At 34.5% G+C, this 23,226-nt stretch overlaps 2 protein-coding genes across 10 annotated transcripts in view; both read right to left on the bottom strand.

Moving 5' to 3' along the window:
* LOC127837993 (gamma-aminobutyric acid type B receptor subunit 1-like) overlaps positions 1–648 on the bottom strand; it is a 399,001-nt gene extending 398,353 nt beyond the window's left edge. The window contains exon 1 of the mRNA XM_052365471.1: positions 555–648. Within this exon, the coding sequence (XP_052221431.1) occupies positions 555–632 (78 nt within the window). The 5' untranslated portion in view covers positions 633–648. The remainder of the gene's footprint in view (positions 1–554) is intronic.
* LOC127837992 (zinc finger protein 729-like) overlaps positions 1–23,226 on the bottom strand; it is a 462,677-nt gene that overhangs the window by 121,838 nt on the left and 317,613 nt on the right. The gene's annotated exons all lie outside the window — the stretch shown is intronic.

The following is a 23,226-nucleotide window of genomic DNA, read 5'->3' as shown; positions in this document are numbered from 1 at the left end:
GCGTGCCTTCAGATGTGTGATTTCGATGATGTAAAGCTATACAAGAGTTTTGGGATAAATCATTTCTTATCAGACACTACGGATAAAATAATGCTCATGCATACGTAAGCTACAGTTCAGGCTATATTTGTAAATGGCGCAACTAGCAGCAGGTTCTAGTGCGAATTTTGAGTGGTAGAATAAAACAAGTTCGGGTAAGATTCTCTTCCATTCAAACACGCGACAGCTTATTTTAATACAATTTGACTGTGCTTATTGTGTTTTTGCAAACAAAAGATACAGTTTTTAGTGACGGACCGTTTAACTTCCTGTCTTCTGTTTAACTCTGTATATAAGGAACCGTGCAGCTCAAGTATACAACTACATGAATTTGTAATTTAAATTAACTTTAAGAGTGACCTTTTCAAAAGTTCGATGGATATTTTGCTTTAAAAGTTGAGGTAGTCGGTTGCATAAACAATTTTATGTTATATATATCTAATGTTATAAATATCTAATAGATACACATCTTATAAATTTGTTGCATGACAGAGCAAGAACCAACGCGCACATACCTGGCTGTCGTTATAATCCATGTGAAGCATATAGTCTGTTAAGAGGTCGGTTCGCTTGTTCACATCCTCCAGAGCCATTTGCACCGCAGGTAAACATCCCTGACCACCGGCCCAGCTGCCGGACATGGGAAATATCCCGCCAATAGTGAGATTCCTACCCTTGAATCCGGAAGTCGGTCGGTTTGTCATGACAACTAGCACAAGAAGACATCGTCGGACAAATGATCCGTACGTTCTCATTATAGGTAATGATATACTATTTGATATTGTGTTGACAATTTATTTTATACGTGTAAATATATGCCATAAATAGCAGTTGCTTGTTTATTTGTCTCGTACAACTGACACTGGCATGACTAGACAATTAAATAACTTAATGACTCATCATACGATTCTAAATCGATATATAAATAAGAAAACTTTAAAACGCAAGATACATTAACGTTATCACACCAGAATATTAAAATAAACAAATACGTGAAACGTTCATAAATCTCCTTCATGCAGATCAAACAATGTAACTTCCGCTATGATCTACAAACATATTCGTGAACTATAAAGCGTTCATAACTTCGAACGCGTCCAAATGGCAGCAACACCCACAGCTTTCCTGAACAAATCAATATAATTTTATTCCTATCAGATCACAAAAATCAATCACGATCCACTGTCATCCGATATATACATCGAACGCAACACGTTCACTGCTGGATTGTTCCGTATCCTGAGTAAACCGTGCCAATATTGAAATTGCTGAACAGCGCTTTTTGTTTGCCAGTAAAGCAATATCTGAGACGTACGACTTTATCCAGCGAGAAATACAATCGCTCGATATTGCAGCCATCTAGTCTTCATGACAAATGTTTCGTCTTTTCTTGACACGAATGGCTTAAAGATTAATCTGATAGCTGAACGTTTCATTTAGAAGCTGATTGAAACAGGAAGCAAACAATAAATCGCCCTATTGGTGCAAAAAGGTATCATGTGCATTAGATTGTTAATTTCACATTGTACCTTTTTGCACCAAGGGCGCGGCGAAAAAAAAACCCATATAATTGGTCCTTAATGAAAATTAAATTGAAGAACAATTTGTTTAACAAATATTTATTCTCACAAGAATATTTAAATAAACATGAATAGCGATAGTTTGGATAGCATATGTTCATAATTGCACGCGGAGGAAACCGCTCGTTTTGTTATTCGGCATGTATGCATGGAGCATTTACATGTACTAATTTATATAACGTATACCATTAAATTATAATTAGTGTGTATTGACAATCACTTGTTTCCCTAATACAAAAGTCATATAAGTTTTTTGTTGACAATTCAAAGTGATATATACACTGAAAACGCATTTTCCTTTGTGAGCTGTTACGCGTTTAAATACACGTACACAATAAAAGAAAGCAAACGCGATTGCGTAAAGATTGAAATATTGCGAGATTGACATTAATACACCCATTATATAAATAAACGGCTCTCGCGAACATGTTCAAGGGTTCTTTATCTGTATCTGACTACAAATTCAGTGAGAAAACGAAACGAATCTAATGAGATTGATCACACAAAAGACGCAAGGAAAAGCCGCATCTTTGAAAACACAATAGCAAATCCTGAAAAGCCTCGCATCAAAACCAACATTGGTGACAACAATACACTTATAGCGTTTTGTGCATAGTCTTGATAAAGTAATCCGAGGGACAGTAGTGGTTCTTGAAAACACTTTAGACGAATTGAGATACCGCGAAATCATGCAGTGTCTGCAGAAACCATTCAGTCAAAACCACACACAAATAAACATGGTACTATTACTACCATTTTTTAATTATGTAAGAGTGCACAATTGTACAATATATATTGCAATAAGAAACAAGATAAGGGCGTCGGGAATTTCAGTGTAAAAGGCACTCGATTTTTTTTCTACTGTAAATATTAATATATTGGCCGATTATTTTAAACAAAATAGAAAAAGATACTGGTATAACCATTATCTATAATTTTGTGTTATAACCCCCAAAGAACCATTATTTATGATGTTGTGTTATTACCCCCAAATAACCATTATCTATGATTTTGTGTTGTAACCCCCAAATATTTCATAGTTCATTTTATTTACATTGGTCTCCTTTTTTTTACTGGCATCCGTGTGCAGTTTTCATTTATGCAACAGAACTGTGTAGGTTTTAAAAAAATATGCTTCATCTTGTAAGCGTAATTTCATATTTTTCTAAACTTCAAGGGGAGATGATTCCGAACTTATTCTTACGTTGCTCATTTACGATAGGGGTTGAGTACTTATTGATATGAAAACACTGTAAAAGTTTGAAAAAAATGAATGAAAACTGTAAATTGCATAAAGAAGCTGCATTTCACAATACTTTGAAATTCAGTAAAGGATCATAATAGATTTATTGCTCCGATATTCATCATTTTCAATAGAGTTCGAGTAATACTGATATAAAAACACTTAACAAGTTTGGCAAGATTCAGACGAAAGTTGTTAAATCTTTTAAACAAGTGGAAATTGTTTATTTTGTCAAATTTAATGGGAAAAAATCTGGACTTATTGTCCCGATGTTTCTCATTTTTAATGAGGTAAAAATGCTCATTGATATGAAGACACTGTAAGTTTGGAAAGAATCTGATGATTTTTTTTTACATAATCACCTAACCAAGCAGTTTTTCACTTTCATTTTTAAATTCAAAGAGACATAATTCTGGACTTATGGTCCGATATTGCTCATATAGAGAGTTTTGGTTGGGTCCTTATTGATAAAAAAACTGTGCAAGTTTAGGAACAATAGGATGAAAATTTTGGACTTCGAACAACGATTTCAAAATTTCTCAAATTCTACGGAAGATAACTATGGACGTAATGGTCGGATAATGCTAAAGGGACCATACCACCTGGATGGTAATACTTGTCGCGCTTCGCGCTGTATATGTGGTTCTTAAAAAAAACTCTGAGGAGTGTTTGACTCTAGGGAAACGGGTTGCTGGGACACAGCTCCTCCTTGATAAGCGGCTGTTTCCTTTATCGCAACTCATTGTTACAATTAATAATACGTGTCGCGCTTCGCGCTCTATATGTGGTAGGGATAGTAATTAGGGCCTATGATAGACAACCATAAAAATACATGGATAATAGGTGTGTTGTTTGCATTTATTTGTTAATATAAAAACACGTGTATTTTTTATCAGATATTTAAGTGATGTAAGAAATTTTAATTAACGTTGTCACCGCTCCTGTACCTAGTGTTCATCAATGGGCTTATCAAACAACTGGAGGATAGCGGGCTGGGTATGTGTATCTACAACATGAACATCTGTTCGCCGACCGTAGCAGACGATATGGTTTTAATATCGTACTCAAAAACGGGACTTGATAAAATGATGGATATATGCTACAAATACTCGAGAGTATGGCGCTATGAATATAACGCAAGTAAATGTGCCGTCATCGTTTTTAATGAGCGTACAAACACAGGAAACTCCCGCGTGTTTAGACTTGGAAGTGAAATAGTTAAAGAATCCGAAAGTTATTCACATTTGGGGATAACTACCGACGCGTGGCTTTCGTCGCAAATGCTTATAGCAGACGCCTGCAACAAGCTTCGAGGTACATACCTGAGCATATGCAACAGCGGCTTTAATCCATCATCACTCAGCCCAATCACCTTAAGAACAATTTATCAATCCGTGGTTGTTCCGAAAGCATTATACGGCTGTGAACTGTGGACTGTTATCGGTGCCAGCGATATGTTACGCCTTGAGCGCTCTCATCGGTTTTGTATTAAATCTATGCAGCAATTTCATTCCTTAACGAATACGGACTTTGCATTAGCATCAATTAATGTAAACTCGATTGAGAATATCATTGACAGGAAAAAGCTAGTGTTTTTTGGTCAATTATGTCGTTTACCAAACCAATACCTTGCCAAACAAGTGTTCATTAACAGACTTGTACGATACCTGAATAACGACAAACAAACTAAAGGCTTCGTTCCGGAAATCTACAGACTGCTGTATAAATACCAACTGCAATCGTGTTTAGACGGGTATTTACAATCAGGTTTGTTCCCGTCTAAGCAAGCGTGGAAACAGATGCTCCAACGATCGGTATCCGCTCCTGAACATCACAGACAGTTGGAAAGTATCCGGGACGTGTGTCCCACATTGAACCTTGATGATGTTCTACACGTAGATAAGCCCTCGTCCCTCTGGAAAATATCCCGGATTTCGCCTAAGCTATCGCCCTTAATAGCCACCCTGATGGCACAACTGGGAGGATTCCTCTCTAGATCGTACCCAACAGTGTGCTCATTGTGTGGGATACACACGGAAAACAAACTACTTCATTCAGTGTGTTTTTGTTCGAGAAGGGAACTGTTACGTGACTCACTTTGGGATGCTGTCATTTACCAAAAGGGGTCTCAGTGTTTTATTAAATTAATACGAAAGACACCATTAGAACAAATCGTAACGTTGTTTCAAATGACGCTATCAACTACAGATGACAATCGCCTGAATAATCAATTAGCAATCCTATTGCTGAGACTAGTTTGTTAGTTTGTGAGTGTCTAATTATAAAATCGTCTCTCTATTGTTGTTGATATGCATGTACATATATTAATATACACATATTATTATCTATTGTATACATTAATGATGTAAATACTTGTTGTAAATGTGTTAAGCTCTCCATGAATGGAGGAAATAAAGAATCTATCTATCCATTAATTTTAATAAACATGTCCAATTGTAGTAAAATGGATTTTAAAATGTCTACATAAAATAAAGCTTTATTATATTTATTAACCTGACTGAAAAAAATTGTCAGCCGCCGAACTGTTTCGTTTTAGCCGGAACCCGGGATTGAAGCGGGGGCCTTTAGATGATTGTTGCGTAAACAACTTCAGTCTAACGCTCTCCCAACTGAGCTATTCCGGCTGACATCATTTATGTACTGCTATTTGGTGAAGTTGTGTATAGCGATCGTTATTATATGTCTATAAATAAACTGATACATAGTACGTTTTCGTACAACTACGCCTTCCAATAAACATGCTTGCGCGATGGGTCGTCAAATATCGTACTACATTGATTCTCCACTAAATAAGGAAAATTAATCAGAAAAACCACAAAATTAATATATTTTGATTGTGTTTTGTTTTTATACAAAACCAGAAAATTTCGCGTATTTGCCTAGTCCCTGTGATATTTCCCCTGTGATCAGTTGTGGATCAGTTATTAATTAAAACAATTAGCTTTGCATTATTGGCAATACATGTTGTAATAAATGTAATAGGCACAAATGCAGTACTTATTTTCACTAATTTACACAAAAAAGCACCACTATGCAAGATATTCTTAAAAAAAAATGCATTACATACTAGTCGCCGCTCTCCAGAGCGACGCCAATGACACGCCATAAGCATCATTACCAGTATTAAATATAATTGGAATACTAAATGCCGTCTGACATACCATTAAATGATTCAGTAAATAATGCAACATTTTACACTTGCTGTTCAAGGTTGAAGGTAACGAACAGTTTAACATTTTTAAAATAAGCTTAATGGGATAGAAAGTATATATTTATATTCCTTATGCATTAGTTCATAATTTTATTCATACAATACAATGCAGAAAACGCTGTCATGTCGCTTCTTAATATAAGTTTTAAGTTTTACGTATAAGTTTCTTAGTTTAAAGAAGTTCCGATGTTCGTAGATAGATGGAAAGGTACACATAATGCACGAAACAATAGTGTCATTTTTATCCTCTTATGCGCTATTACATTTGAATTTCCCTGTAAAACTTCTATCATGTAATCTTGGTAAATCTTTTTTCAATTAAAAACAAATGCAAATTGAAATTTAAGTTATTCTTTTAGATCTTTGTAAAATATTGCTTATATTCCAAGAAAGGAAACAAACACAATAAAAATTAAAATATTGGAAACATTTATTTGAAAGGGAAAACACGTTTTCAGGCGCCGAGTTCATATTATTTCACATTTGTGCATACGCTCTATGAACTAAGTGTCCACCATTGATTTCAGTATTTCTTTGAGATAACGATATCGTAAAATTTTGACTTAAATGATTTATCGTAACTTAACGTTTTTTTGGTCTTTCTATGTCAGATATAAATTATTTCTAAGTTCTTACCTTCCTTACCTTGCTTTGGCTCATCGTTTTCCGATTATTAAGTTTAAAAGAGTTACGGTGTGTTATTGTTATATGGTTCCTGCGTGCATAGTTGGTGTTTTTTATTGCCGCACTGCAATGGTTGATAAAATAAGTGTCGTATTTGTATAACTAATTACTTAATGTAATGGACATTTCTAGGCCTGGAGTGGCATGATTTATCCGTTTACTAGTATATGAAGTATAGATACTTTAAATATATTACATATAATCATGGGATTGCAATGTAAGTGAATTGTAAATAATGTTATTGGTTTTATTCGGCGTACACACATTACTGATGTAAATATTCCTATCATGGAAATAAAAAAAACATTCGCAAGAATCAGGAAATATAACTCTCAATAAGGGGGCCGAAGAATAAGTTTGCTTAGCAAAGTTCATTCTAGCAAATACAGAATGTCAAAAAGGAAAATGCCCAACTGGGCAATGGTCAACCAATTTGTATACAAATGAACATATCTTATCGTAAATTGTGTTATCACCTTTTAATATATAAAATGATTTGATTTGTCCAATTACTAAAACGTTCTCAACTTTTGTTTCTTTCGTTTTATTTTATTTCTGTATGTTTTGTGTTTAAAAAATAGTGTACTGTGGATTTAAACTTCAAGCTTCTTCTGTCCCACATTAAATACAATCTAACCCAATGTAATTGTTGCACAAATCAAACAACAATTTAAGATAATATATTTCATATTAATAACAATTAAACTTTTCAATGTGTGTTTTAAATCAGAGCAGACCAAGGCAAAACACTTCAAAATAGCATCGCCACATTTAGAATACACGTATCCGAATCATGTACATTGCGTTTATTTATATGAAAAGATTCAATTAAATACATCTCATAAAACCCGATTCCGTTTATTATAATCTGTATTGCTTTTAATGATTAAACTATTTATTTTTAAGAAAACCGAATTAAGAACTAATAATGACAGTTTGACATGTTTTTGTTCGTTGCATAGTTCTGTACTGTATGGTCATCGATTTAAAATCTTGTCCCGTTTTTAAGCCAATATGATTGTCCTGTATATAAGACATCGCGTTTTTTCCTGTTGACACAGCTTAAGCTTCACACATCGTATATTGAAATATCTGACTAAGAAACTATAATTAGATTTTTAGTATATCAAGACTGGGCACCTTACTCATGTGTTTTTCCTTGGACTTTAGCTCAACGTGCATATTGAGCTACTATTTATAGCATATATTTATGCATGAAATAGTGTTTAATGTTATATTAAATGTTTTTCTACAATCAAAATGCTTATCATCTGTTAGTATAAGGTAGATTTGTATTTTTCGGTTAGTATTAACAAATCCATTCTAAGATTTTGTAAATATTCTTTGTCTAAAAACAAAATAAATGAAATGTTTTTAATAGCGTTTGTTCGCTCTGTAGTTTATATTATTCAAAATCGTTTTTTTTTCTAGAATTATGCAATTAGTGTGGGCAATTCAATAGGTTTGATCAATCATTTTAACATAAAATTGACATGATTCTTTGGACAAGACGTTGTGGTTTATAAATATGTCTGCAATGCTTCGTGAAATAAGTCCGCATAGATGAATACATATTGCGCATACATCCTTGAAAGGAATGTATTTGTTTCGTGTCAGCAAAGCAACTTGTATCAGTTCAATACACTTCAATATAATGGCAATTACTGGCTTTCGGGAAACGCCTTGTGCTAAAACTATGGGAAACAAGACATAGTGAAGATCACTTTAGAAGGAATCACGGAAATAAACAAGTGTGCAAAACGGTGGTCAACTTCTTTACCCGAGTGTATATATAATGATAGTTGCAGTTTAATTTTTCGAAAATATAATATGCTTTTAATGAAAGGAGGCATGCCGTTTTCATTACGAAAAATGCTATTTTATAAATAAATATATTCTAAAAGATTGGTAAAAAAAGCATTTAGATACTTAAGATGTATTACTGTTTTCGAATTGCCGTTATGCAAGCGTTTATAAAAAAGGATGTCATAGCTGTATAACTAGTCATTGTTATTGACGTGTGTAGTCCTCGAACCGCATCATTTACCTGTGAAATGTATATAAGCCGCGTCGTGACAAACATGCCTTAATGACAATTTTTCATATTTTCGGTTTTTAGCTGATTGTTAAAGCGATTTTATATTCGAGTAAATTGCTTAAAATAATAATTTATATCGGCTGAGAGACACACAAGTAATAGGCATTGTGTGACGTCATGTTATATCCCATTTGTATGATTAACGTTGAAATCATTTGCGACGAATCAAGAAAATATCACGCATTGTATTTTAATTCTGGTTTTGCAAACACAAAGTATTTAAATGTTGATTAATCATATAGGCCATTACATAGGTCAACTATGTTGTTTCATTCATTGTGTTATCATAATAAATATTATTGCGTAGCAATGAAGGAACAAAAACAAGTATAGGGGATAAAGTTCAATTGTTACAAGTTGGGGCCAATACTATGCAATCTTATAAGTTTGAATGTGACTATAAAAAAACAGAAGAGCACCGCCTAGCGGGTGAAGACCTCTCGTCTATTTTTATTTTCAAAGGTGAAGGGACCTATCTGAATACTTCAATCAAAAAGGAGAGAGGGGTTGGGGTGGAGAGGGGTGTATAGTGTGGGGGTGTTTTCCTTTATTACATTTTCTTCCAAAAATAAGAAATACAAATCGGGGTGGATTCTTGGGTGGGATGGTTGACGGTCTTTCAAAAATAAAATAATAAAAATAAATATTTGTGTTTTTTTAATCATGTTTCAAAAAAATATTATTTTATTTTATTTTATTTTTTTAGCAAAATTTATTCATTTGACCTTGAGAGTCGAGGTCATTCAAAGGTCAAGGTCAAATTCAACCTACCAGGTACAGTACCCTCATGATAGTATGAAAGTATTTGAAGTTTGAAAGCAATAGCCTTGATACTTTAGAAGAACATTGGATCTTAACACAAAATTTACAAATATTCAAAGTAGCTAAGTCAAACAAGGGCCATGATTCGTCAAAATGCCAATCAGAGATATGCATCTTGTCCTGTACAGTCCTCTTATGATAGTTAGCGAGTGTTCCAAGTCTGAAAGCAATAGCTATGATACTTTAGGAGTAAAGTGGACCAAAACAGAAAAGTAAACGAATTGTGCAATTTTCTAAGTATAAAGGGGCAATTATTTTGTCAAAACGCCATTCAGAGTTACATAACTTTGCCTGCACAGTCCCCATATGAAAGTTAGTAAGTGTTGCAAGTATGGACGCAATTGCTTTAGGAATAAAGTGGACCTAAACACAAAACTTAACCAAATGTTCAATTTTCTAAGCATAAAAAGGGCACATAATTCTGTCAAAATGCCAGCACCAGTTATCTAACTTTGCCTTCCCAGTCCCCTCATGATAGTGAGTAAGTGTACCAAGTTTGAATGCAATAGCTTGAAATAGATGAGCTACAAATCCGTAAGAAAAATAGGGTGGCTCTAAAAAGGGCCGTTTGTTTGAATACACCAGACAACTAGTTAACTTGCTGCTGGTGTACTTGGTGTCAGCCAACGGCGTGTTTTGTTGGTTCACACATCTGCATCAGATGCTGGGCATATTGAGTCCTGGTACGCGGGTCGAACGTACGGTCGAACAGACTTATATAAATAGGCCTTTCTTGCTGGGCTTATGTTGGCCGCGGGCACAACATCTGGTCTAGTAGCATCACCCGCGGGGTCCTTTAAGATGCACGCAGTCCTATGTACAGCGTCATATGATGCCCTTAGTTTAACGATTCCTGGCTCATTTTTCTGCAGAGAACTTGAAGTGCTGGTTCTGCCTGCTTACGAATATACACATTTGTTTCTTTCTGTACCAAAAAAAAACCCAATTCCATACAGTGTATAGTTTGTTACAAAAAAAGAAGATAATATGGCTTAGAATTGATCTCCGAAATAGATATCGATTTATTTATATATATATATATATTTCAGTTGCTTGTTTGGTCTTGAAAATATTATTTATTATATTTATTGTGTTATTTATGTAAAGTTACTGAATTTAACTTGATTAATTTCATTTCATTTAAATTTCAGTTATAGCGAACACAATTAAAAACTAATTTAACACATATATACGAAATACTAAAATTATTATAAGCACCCATACGTTCATATTTGCGAATCAATTTTGATAGCAGTATCTTGCGTAAAGTTACCAACCTGGTTTCTGCATAAGGTACTCGATAGTGCTGCCCAGTCATAACTCATCACATTAAGTAGCCTAACGCGAACCGGTTTTGTTTTGACCTGAAACAGAAAAACATACATTGATGAATACGTATGTTTAAGATATTTATACTTACAAATATGTTAGCAATTGATATTGTTATTTAATTTTTGGGCAAAATGCATGTTTGAAAGTCAGAAAAAAAAGTTAACCATGAACAATCAGCCTATATGACACGCACTTTTTACAAAGTTTACAAACATATACTTTATATACTGATTATAAAAATGTATACCTGTGCAAATGGCTGCATGAGCGTCAAAAGACGCCGGATTGCCGCCATGGTTTTCAATCGCCCAATCAATCATGGAGCTGACAGCTCTCGGACCATGGACATCGCCACCATTTTAAGCCATAGTCTCATTGTCATCAATAATGAAAAGGCTCACACGTTGGCTAAAGTCAAAGGTGTAATGATGGTACCATTGTTCGCGACTTCTCTGTATGCACTCATTATATTATACATGTTACATATATTACATAACGTTCTGTGATTGTATTTATGTAAATCATGTTGAATTGCTAGTCTCACAACATGTGAAAAACTATCCTGAACTTTCTTAAATCACATAATGTGATTGGGGGTTCAAACATTGGTGATATCAATATTCTTAACATATAAATGGGAAAACAACACAGATATACTCTAACAAAAGAGAGGGGGCTATTACCCTCAATATGAGGGCTATAAATAATCTTTGGGGAATTCAACCCAACTTCAAATGTCAAGAAAAGGAACTTTGTAGCTGATATAGTGTAAACCTATTCGAAATCAAAGTATAATCGTATCGAAAATTGTGTCATTAGATTTAAATATCTTATAGAATGTTATTGTCTTCATTGTTTTAAAATTCATATTTGGCGTATGTCCAAAACTTCTTGTTTGATCCTATTATGCCATGTGTGATTGAAATGAACAGTTCTGTATGCATGTATTGTATATACTTAAAATAGAGCACCTTAATATGTCAAGCACTTGCAATACATTGTTAAAATAGCATTATCATTTACTTACTCATATATTTGTTAACAAACAATACCTAGTGTAATGTATTTGTAAAATGTAAATGAACGGAGGTGAATAAGAGCTACACAACTGACTGGTAAAAAAATGTGTTAATCCATTTACACCACTTAGAGACGTTAGAGACCAATCTTATGATCAGGACGAGGATAGTTATGGTACGTTACCTATTACAAGACAATATGATACAGCACAAAAGCACAACTACTATCAACAAATTCGTAGCACAAAAGCGATTAAAATAAATAAACGTGCGTTCACCGCATTTAAACATATTTAAAGGGGATGTAAAGCGGTATTATAAAGCCTCAAGCTTCATTCTTTTCCCAGAGTGCACACACATTAATAAAATTGCAACACAATTTAAACACAATCAAAACGGCAATTAAACAAAATAAATGATATTTTAATAACCATTTAACAACTAACTGAAACCAGAGAACACCAAGGCAATACAGTTTTAATTTTTGGAGACACGATCACTATATCGCCCACGCATCACTATTTAATAAATAGTAACTATTTTGAATCTTCGTTTCATTGAGGTAGGTTGAATGTACTCACGACCATTGCGGTGTTAAATAACTTGTTAACTGTTTTATAGTCGGATCATTAACATTTAATGTTAACATTAAATTTAACACATCTCGAAGTTTGTAACATAACTGTGTAACCCAAGACTTTATATTTCTCTTAAGGGTTTTTCTTCTATTGACACAGCCTGAGCTTTACTCATCGTATATATATATTTTCCTTTAGAAACCAAAGCTAACAATGTAAGTATTCCAGATGTGAATATCTTAATCTTTTTTACCACCAGCGCTTTGTACTGTTATTGTAATAAAGCAGATATTTAAGTTTTCAATAATCATAAGATTTAGCCAATACGTTTGGTCATTGTTTCAAGAAATCAAAATTGTTTTCCTGTTTCTGTCATTTTAAATCTTTTGTAATCATGAATGATGTAATAAGTGGGTAATACAAGTAGTTGAATCAACCATGTACAATTTCAAATGACAAATTTCAAATTGTGTTCTTTAAACAAGGCAGTTTGGCTTGTTTATTTGTATAATTGCTTACCATGAAGTCCACTGTATTAATTATTTATTGCACAAAAATATATTGAACATAATTAATTTGTTTTGTTTATGAATATCGCTTTTATACTTCAACACGCTGCACGAAAGTTTATGGGCTGGCTTTTGGCGATGGATTTAGCAAAATCTATGGGTAAATCATAATCTTGGAGAACAATTCGTCAAAGTGTTACAAGACCTATGTAAGTAAACAAGAGTGCAAAATTACCCGTAACTTCTTGATCTGAGTATCTTGCTTTCAAAAGTATAAAACATGTGCCTTACCGCCATTTATTCGAAGTACATCATAAAATGAGAGGAACAACAGTTTATGATAAGGTTTTTAAACAAATAACTAATAACACATACTTTTATATCATTGCTTTCACTTGAAATGATGGGGAAACAAACATCTTCCCACAGACTATCGTGTACTTAAACCATCTGAACTTCAAAGCAATTCATGTGCAGACGGTGTCCTTACAGCAAAGTCTACGAGAAAACGCAGAGAATGGAAGAATTCTATAATAAGATCCAATAAATGACGCCCCGAAAAGCCTTACTTGACAAAACATTCGTAAAACTGATAACGTAGCAAGCAACCGTATAATAATAGTATATTTGGTCGAGTGTTATGCTCAATGTCGTGAGAACGTTAAATTGTTCAATAGTCGTAGACATTTGGCGTACCAAAGTATACGTCATGCAAGAAACGGACAATCATCAACACATGAAGCCGAAATGTAATGGTACATATCTTGTTCCATTATTTGTCTAAGTGCAACAAGGTTCACTGAATTATTGTCTATTATCGGTGCGTCAAGATCATAACATAGACGAATAATTATGTTGCCTTAGTATTTACTAAATACGCAGATGATATCAAATTAACAGATCCTGAAATATCAGACACTACTTTGGGAGATATCTCATTATTATTTTGCTGTGACATTTAAAGCAACCATTTCCAAGCCACCGATTGTAAGAAAGTAGCTGTAATTCAGAAACTAATATTTTAACATTCACTCATTTAAACAGGATGTATTATAATGGCATTAACAAAGTTATCAAACATTGTCTTCAGATATAGATGCAATTGTACATACTTACAGGCGTGATATATTGTCACTCAGCATACACCATTTCGGACTAAGACCATAGTACGGCGACCAAGATGTGACTGGTTTGCTGATGCTCTATTGATTCAAACCACCACCGACGAAAGCTAGAACAAAAGTGGCACAAGACACACCCCGTCATATCGATCATACGATAAACAAATAACATAGATACATTGGTAAATAAGTTACTGAGTGAAGCCACAATATAATAGTTATAAAAAGAACAATCGAAGGACGTCATCTAATACAGTTCCGATCCAATATCTCAAGAATTGGAACATGGTTTTAGCATCTTTTTCAAAATCAAAATCGACCACATGAAACAGGATATGAGAACAACATTTAGCATCCATAAATCCCAAAACATTCTCTGCCATCTGTGACAACAAAAGTAATCCATTTGTCACAATAATCAGAGCAGAATATATAAACGCTTCTTCAGAAATCGCCTAACGAGTCACATTTCCAGGACGAACAGTCACTAATACTGCCTCAAATAATCAATACATCATTTAATTTAGCGTTCGTATGTGTTTCATTTTTAACGTATTAGTCCTTTGCTGAAAACAAGCCCGGTCTTGACCGAAACAAACTAATAAACTATAGATCAGTGTCAAACTTGCCTTTTATCGAAGTTCCTTACAAGCCGTAAAAAGCAATTAAAACGACCCCGATTATTTAGCAACCTTCATGAAACACAACAATCGGCCTATAGGAAGGTCCAATCGACAATGGAAGCAATATTTCAAGTACAAAATGATATTGTGCGACAAAAATATTGTTGCTATATGACCGACCAACATTCAATAAATGGGTAAGATTTTCAAACGGTAACCCAGCCGTGCACTAAGATAACAAAATGATTCGTAGACCCTTATAGTGCTTAGGCGAAAATCAATTAGGACCAAATATGCTTTCCTGCTTGAGTACAAAAACTATGGAACTCATTCCATCAACAATATACCAAATTTCATCTGGCAAATGTGCTGAGTTTCATCAATGACAGTTATATCAATGATTTAAATAAGATATGATGATGTATGATTGAGCATTTCAATTGGCATGTTTTGAATGTTCTGGGTTACGAAACTCACCCGACTTAGGCCGATATTGAGCGATCTTCTTACAAGTACGCGGTAATCGATTACAGTTATTCAGGCATGATACAATTCGGACAAAAATAACATTTGAGTGACTTTCTGCAACAACATTTCGTTTTGTGAACTAATATCAGTTTACAATAAAAAACAAACCACCCTTTGGTGCCTAATATATTCATTAGAAGCAAGTCAAGCCGTCAGGCATAACATATTTTTTATAAATATTTACGGAAAGAGACTGTCGAGTCATCATTTGTTCAGGGGATTTTAACTGTACAGAAATCCTGAATGTCGATTTCTGACGATTTATAAAGAAAATTGTATGTATCTGTTATATATATGTATAATTATAGTGCAATATAATTGTTAACATACACGTGCTTCCGTATGTAAGGAAGAACTTAGTTAAGCGACTTTTTAAAAAGTACGGGTTCATCTTAAAAGAAAGAAAAGGAATCATCTTTAATTACTAAATTTCGCGGGCCTTCGCAGTGATGAATCTTAAAATTGACCATAGTAAGTCTCCTTTCTGTGGGAATTTGTTTGAATAAAAAAAAGCTGGCAAATCTCGTCTAAATAATGTTCAAATTAATTATTAAATGTTTAAATTTACGAAATAAAACGTTCTTATGATTTTCAGTTGTTTTTTTTTCCAGCTTTTGACATCGTGTCCGATACGATATCCATCAGTTCATTGAATTTGTTATTGTGTACCATTTACATAAGAGGACCATCGTGACCCTTAAACGCAGATATTTCATGGCAATTGTCAAACACTTGGCCAAAGACTTCCCGAAAATCGTCGGTTCCACGGACAAACCGACAAATTTTGAGTTCGTTCGATATTAAAAAAAAAACACAATTAGTCCGACCGTCGGACGATTATTTTATCATCAAACGATTTTATCATATATTCACGTTATTAAAACTGTATATATAAATATATAAAAATACAGCTATAGTGTAATTTTTTGTTGTTACTTTATGTAAAGGAACTTAATAAATCCGAATGTTGATGCATTTTGACGTCACCTGCGCGTGCTATCAATGACAGCGTCCTTTCACTAAAGTCGATTCGGGATTTTTGTAGTTAAAAAGTTTTCTCCCATTCGGGTAGGTATCACGAGTATCCCGAGTAAAAAGCGGTCCGTCTAAAATGCGTATATGACTCATATCCGCGGATATGACCGAAAAGTGCGGATATGGACGAATATAAGCAATATCGACACTTTTTCTGCAATGTTCATTTCAATGGTCAATGAATAATACACAATATGTATTAAATATGCAAGGTAAAATATCTTATATTTGTTTGTTACTATATGTTATAGTTTATTGGTACGCAAAAACATGCACGTTATTGTATTTATTCAAATGAACAAAGGATATCGTAGTGCTACATTTAAATGTTTCAAGAATGATTATAACCATTATATTAGCGCAGTTATTGAAAGCAAAGCATGTCCCGCAATTTTTTTAGATTTTTCGTTAATATTTCAACAGTTCATATACAATATCCCGAAAAGTTAAAATACGAAGCCCATATGTTTAAGATTAATTTTACAGCTGTTACATTCACTTATAAAACATAATATTAACGAAAAATACAACATTTAAGCGGGACATGCATTGCTTTTCAATGACATTGCAACTATAATGGTTATATGAACATGATGTGGACAATTTGGATTATGACTACAAAACATGCTACCTGTCTGGTACTTACGAATGGAAATATATGGCAGAGGTGACAGAGATATTTTCTGGAAGTGGCTGTCTTAATATACACTGCTTTCTTTCATGTTTTGTTACTACTTTGCGCTGAGGAAAATTTTCAGGAATTTTGTTTCGGTCAACAGAGTTTGGACCGATTCTGTCTCGAAAGTGGTCGGAACAGACTTGAGTATACGCCGTTGGAAACCAATTTTTCGGGCTAATTGCTGTCATCCAAGCTTTTCTTGTAATGAGTCTTTAGGCAATTTATGTAATGATTCTTTTGTTGAAAATGTACCTATTATACCGCTAAAATTAAGGCATTTGACGATGGACCAGTAGTATTTCCCCATTGTTTTCCTTAACACCGGAAGTAGTTATACCTACCCGCACGAACGACAACTCTGTATAGACGGAATTACGAAAATCGGGACATATTGTTTAAGAGTTTAACTAAAGATTTTCGGTGGGATAATGACGTCATTTCGTCAAAAAAATGTCGTCATTTCACAGTAAAAAGTAAAAATTATCGATATTTTTCACTGTTAATTTTCACTGTTTGAAACATTATCAGTTTCCATTCGCTTATATTTCTCAATAAACCACCGGAAAGCATTAAATAAATAGTAACAATCAAATATAATATATTTTTACCTTGCATAAAGTTATTATAGCAGTACAAATATAGATCCTTTATTGGATAAACCACATTCGTCGATTTAATCATAATCGCGCATTTGAAATCATCATTTATCATCAAATGAAAAATGCCACTTGAAACAGTGACATTTCAGACAATATTTACTGCATTCGTAACATTCAATATATTTAAATAAACATTTTCATATAAAATAAAATTATAACCAGGGAAAAGTAACATCATTAATTACTTGTGGTCTGGCGATAATCGGCCCAAAAATATTTTAATATTTTCTAAAGCATATTGTTTATCTAAATACTAAAGTTTTGAGACGACATCAAGAATAATAATACATTCAGTATATTATATAAACATTATGTAAACTTATACAACAAAATATATGTGGTGTCGGCATGGTTATATTGCATGTGGTGTGTAGCCCTAAAACAATCTTCTGGCACTTCGTCATGTTCGCGGATATGAAATAAGAGTTGGAAAAATGATAATGTCTATTAAATTGTTATATTTTGAGACAATACTAACAAATTTAACCCATATTGTGTTTTGTTTTTATTAAACATTGCAGACAAAGGGTCGATATTGCCTGTATTCGTCCATATCCGCACTTTTAGATCAATCCGCGGATATGGGTCATATTCGCATATGCATATTAGACGGACCGCGTTTTACACGGGATACTCGTGATACCTACCCGAATGGGAGACAACTTCTTAATTACGAAAAGACCTAATAAGAAATAAGAAACCCTCCGCATTTTAAAACAGTCATGTTCGCGATAATCATGCTTCATGAACAAAACAGTATTGCTGCCAACAATGACCTCTATAATGTCACATTATGGTTAGAAATTGTAGGTGGAATATGTGGGGTTACCTCATGTAAGAAATATTGAACATTTTATCAAAAGGGCCAGTAAACATGACAGTCACAAAGTGCACATATGTTCAAATAAGCTTATCGATGAGGGAGAGATTAAAGAATAGTATAGTTGACACAAGGCCGGGTATGTTTGTATTGGTCAAGCAAAGCATAGACCGGCCAATGAGATTCTTAGTAATCTAGCCAATCAGCTTATTTAGAAGACTGACCAATCGGATTCATAACTGAGTTTCACGGGGCAAATGTTAGAGGGAAATAGGCAGTTAGCGTTTAGACCTAGAGGTGGACAGATGGAAAAGACACAATCATGTAGCAATTACAACGTATTTGTATAACTGAAATATTAGTTAATTCAGACATTAAATTGGACTAGAAACTGATATGTGGTGTTGTTGAATATTTTATCCTACATTATGCAGAGAAACCGACATAAATAGGGAGGGACGGACTTGTCCTATGCGCGACACGAGAAGATGGTAGTAAATGCAAAACTCGTCACCTTGGCAATACGCGCATGACGAGACATCGAATGATAGGCTACACACCGGTAATTTAAGAGTAATGAACATTGTCAGTAAGTATGTGTCGTCCATAAACTATGAACGATTACGTGACAATAACTTTTAAACTTTCATTTTTTTTAACAAATCTATATACTGTTATCGATACTGTATATTTGTGTAAAATAATAAGTCAAAATGTTAAAATCTAATTTCTTGATTATTATTCATATATGCGGGTCTTAGTGAGGTATTACTGTATCTAAACCATATATACTCTTCCGATAAACACAACACTTAGATACATTTATTATGGACGAAAACTCGTGTGTCCGAAAATTTAGAGTCAAGAAAAATAATTATTTTTGCTAAAAAAAGGTGTCCGAACACTTAGAGTAATGACGATTACCAAATCGACATCAATTTTTTCTAACGACCCATGATTCAAAACGAAAACAAATCAAAGAAATGAATTTTTATAGAAATTAATTTGAATTATTGCAAAATGCCTTTACGTTTGTTAATAATTGACTTACATTAAGTATCCTGAATTATATATACTTCATTTCAAACGTTGCTTTAAACCGTTTAAAGTATCGTTTGCATGCCAATGTGTGTGTAGTCTATTGAATCGAGATCGGTAAACAAGTCGCACAGGTTAAAAACCGCTGGTTTAATTATCGACTTTGACGCACACACACAACCATGTTTTGACGATGAAGGTAAATACAACAAACGGGATCAATAATCCAGATGTATTGGTCATAACTTGTGTTGGATATAAGAAATATTCATATATAACACATTGTATTCAACATTTTAACAGTGGAGTTAAATATGGCGACAACGGAAATAAATGCACTGCAATTAGACAAGGTGATGGATGATATAGGTATGACGGAAGAAGTTACACAGTTCAGAAGGCACATCCAACTTCTTATCGAATTAATACATCCTTTCTTCTAACCAGTACTGTTATGTGCTAATCATATATTTGGAAGCCAAAGTGAGGGATCCACAACAATAGGCATGAATTCGGACGTCGATTTTATTGTCCATTCAATCAAAAATATTGTTTGTTTGCATTTGTCGGAGTGCTCATCTTCAGAATTTAACCCTTGGGTCCTCGTCGTGAGGGACACATTTTCGTTTCCACAATGCTGTAGTCTGCAGCTTTTAATTAAAGATTCGAACGGTGACCCCGTACCGGTATCAGAAGAAAACATGGATGAAGAGGTTAAATCATTAATAGGCCATGAATATATTTTAGACAAACTTGGACGTGTCCTTGTGTTCAGCATTACTGATGAAATGGATCCTTCGCCTTCCATATGGACGAAAGGTGATGCACAATGGATACGACATGGTCCTGCAATTTCTTTGAGCTCTTGGGATGGACTATCTGCTGGGGATGGACCATTTGTTGATGTAACCTTTGCCATACGATGCCCATCTTTGCCTGAATATTGCAAAATAAGTTTTACAAGACCAAATCAACCAGGTCATTGGCCGAAACAAGATACAATTACAAAAGCAAAAGAGTGTGGCGTATATTTTGTAGCGGCAGGAAAGCAAAGCACACTTACGCACGATCCCGTCCGGTTTTGTGCATTTATGACTGTGCCTTTAACAAGAAATTTTCGTTATTCTCAGTGGCGAATGTCTACCAACATGACTGAAAGGCTGCTCATGTTTGATTTAAACATCGTTCAAATGAAAGCCTACGTTATGACAAAAATGATCAGAAAGGAGTTATTGAGACCGATCTGTGGTGACCGTTTAAGCACATTTCACATGAAAACCGCCCTGTTATTCACTGTTGAAAAATATCCGGAGGATATGTGGACGAAAGACAATCTCATCAAATGTGTGATCTACTGTTTAATCACACTCCGAAGATTTCTTAAACGTCGCATGTGTCCCCATTATACCGTTTCTTCCGTCAACTTGTTTCTCGAAAAGATAGAAGTACATGAATTTGCAACTTTGATAAACACATTGACTAACATGATAAATTCAAAGCTGAAATGCATTCTATCAATGCGCATGGATAGCATAGGACAACGATTGTCAATAGATGCCCCATTGAATAACTTCGAGATGCCATCAAGGGAAAAAAATCGGTCAATTATTATTAAAAAATTAATGAGACATGTGTTACCTGCGCCAGGAGCATTTAGTGTTGCGGTCTGTAACATTTTAAGCAAAATCGAACAGTCGTGTGTACTTCATTACCTTTTTGGTTGCGTAGTGAAAATCAACAATGCATTAGAACAAAGCCCTAATTACAGTGCTGAACTCGGTTACTTTTTAAACATATATTTTAATCATTTTGCGTCTGCAACAGCGTCTATCAGAATACAAAACCACGAGATTATCAGTCAATCAGTTATCGACATGTATGAACACTCTTTAAGTCCCATACATATCCCAAATTACTTGAAGTACGCGTCCATGCTTGTTTGCACACAGCAATACAGTAGAGCAGAAACTCTTTTTCGACTCGTTGAAGGCATACTCACACCGGACATGACGCAGATTTCAATGATTGAAACTTTCATGTTGATGGAACAAGACAACGTCGGGGCAAAAGAAACATCTGCCCAAACGGAATTTTTTTTGAAAAGGGCTTCAAGGATGTTACTCGATGTAGTATTCACAAGAACCGAGGCAAATTGTGTACCAAGTCAACTTGTTTATGAGATGTTCAAAACGATGATAAATGATAATCATGAAAACAGAAACTTTTTTTACCGCGTTGGGACAGAGCACGCAGTGATCGACGCGAAAGCATTTCTATATTATCTCCAATATATGTCTTTCAAGGATCCTCTATCGTTATCAAATGCTTTCAACAAGTTTTTAGATTATATGCCATCGTTAGACCCTTTTGAGTACTTTGCTGCAGGGTACTTTGCTACCACACTAAACATGCTAGCCCATTTGTGTGAATTAAACATGCAAATAGCATTAGCGTGGGATGCGTATATAACATCCATTAAGTTAGTTCCATACAATAATGCCGCTTACTGGCATCTGTTTCGTTTATTCGGTTGCTTTTTAGCTCATCAATTGTTTGAAAAAAAATTATGAGCTATTGTCATCACCTTGGCGTCGGCGTCGGCGTCTGCGTCGGCGTCGGCGTCTGCGTCGGCGTCGGCGTCCGGTTAAGTTTTGCGTTTAGGTCCACTTTTCTCAGAAAGTATCAATGCTATTGCATTCAAACTTGGTACACTTACTTACTATCATGAGGGGACTGGGCAGGCAAAGTTAGATAACTCTGGCGTGCATTTTGACAGAATAATGTGCCCTTTTTATACTTAGAAAATTGAAAATTTTGGTTAAGTTTTGTGTTAAGGTCCATTTTATTCCTTAAGTATCAAAGCTATTGCTTTCATACTTGCAACACTTACTAACTACCGTAAGGGGACTGTGCAGGCAAAGTTATGTAACTCTGACTGGCATTTGGACGGAATTATGGGCCCTTTATACTTAGAAAATTGAAAGTTTGGTTAAGTTTTGTGTTTTGGTCCACTTTACCCCTAAAGTATCAGAGATATTGCTTTCATACTTGGAACACTCGCAAACTATCATAAGGGTACAGTAAAAGGACAAGTTGCATAACTCTGGATGTCATTTTTACGGAATTATGGCCCTTTTTTGACTTAGTAACTTTGAATATATGGTTAAATTTTGTGTTTCGATCCACTTTACTTCTTAAGTATCAAGGCTATTGCTTTCAAACTTCAAATACTTTCATGCTATCATGAGGTTACTGTACCTGGCAAGTTGAATTTTACCTTGACCTTTGAATGACCTTGACTCTCAAGGTCAAATTATTAAATTTCTCTAAAATTGCCATAACTTCTTTATTCATGATTAGATTTGATTGATACTTTGACAAAACTACTCTTACCTGACATACCACAATAGACTCCACCCAAACCATCGCCCGTGCCCCCCCCCCCAACCCCCCCCCCCCCTATTTTTATTTTTTTATTTTTTTTTATTTTTTAAGATCATCTCACAAATGACCACCACACCCTCACACTATACCCCCCCCACCCCACCCCCTCCCCAATTTTTTTTAAACGGTTAAAAAACAAAACT

This window comes from Dreissena polymorpha, chromosome 7 (genome assembly GCF_020536995.1).
Source record: "Dreissena polymorpha isolate Duluth1 chromosome 7, UMN_Dpol_1.0, whole genome shotgun sequence".
In the NCBI taxonomy this organism is placed as follows: Eukaryota; Metazoa; Mollusca; class Bivalvia; order Myida; family Dreissenidae; genus Dreissena; species Dreissena polymorpha.
Note: the sequence above shows the minus strand (reverse complement) of the source record. Positions and strands in the feature narration are given on the sequence as shown.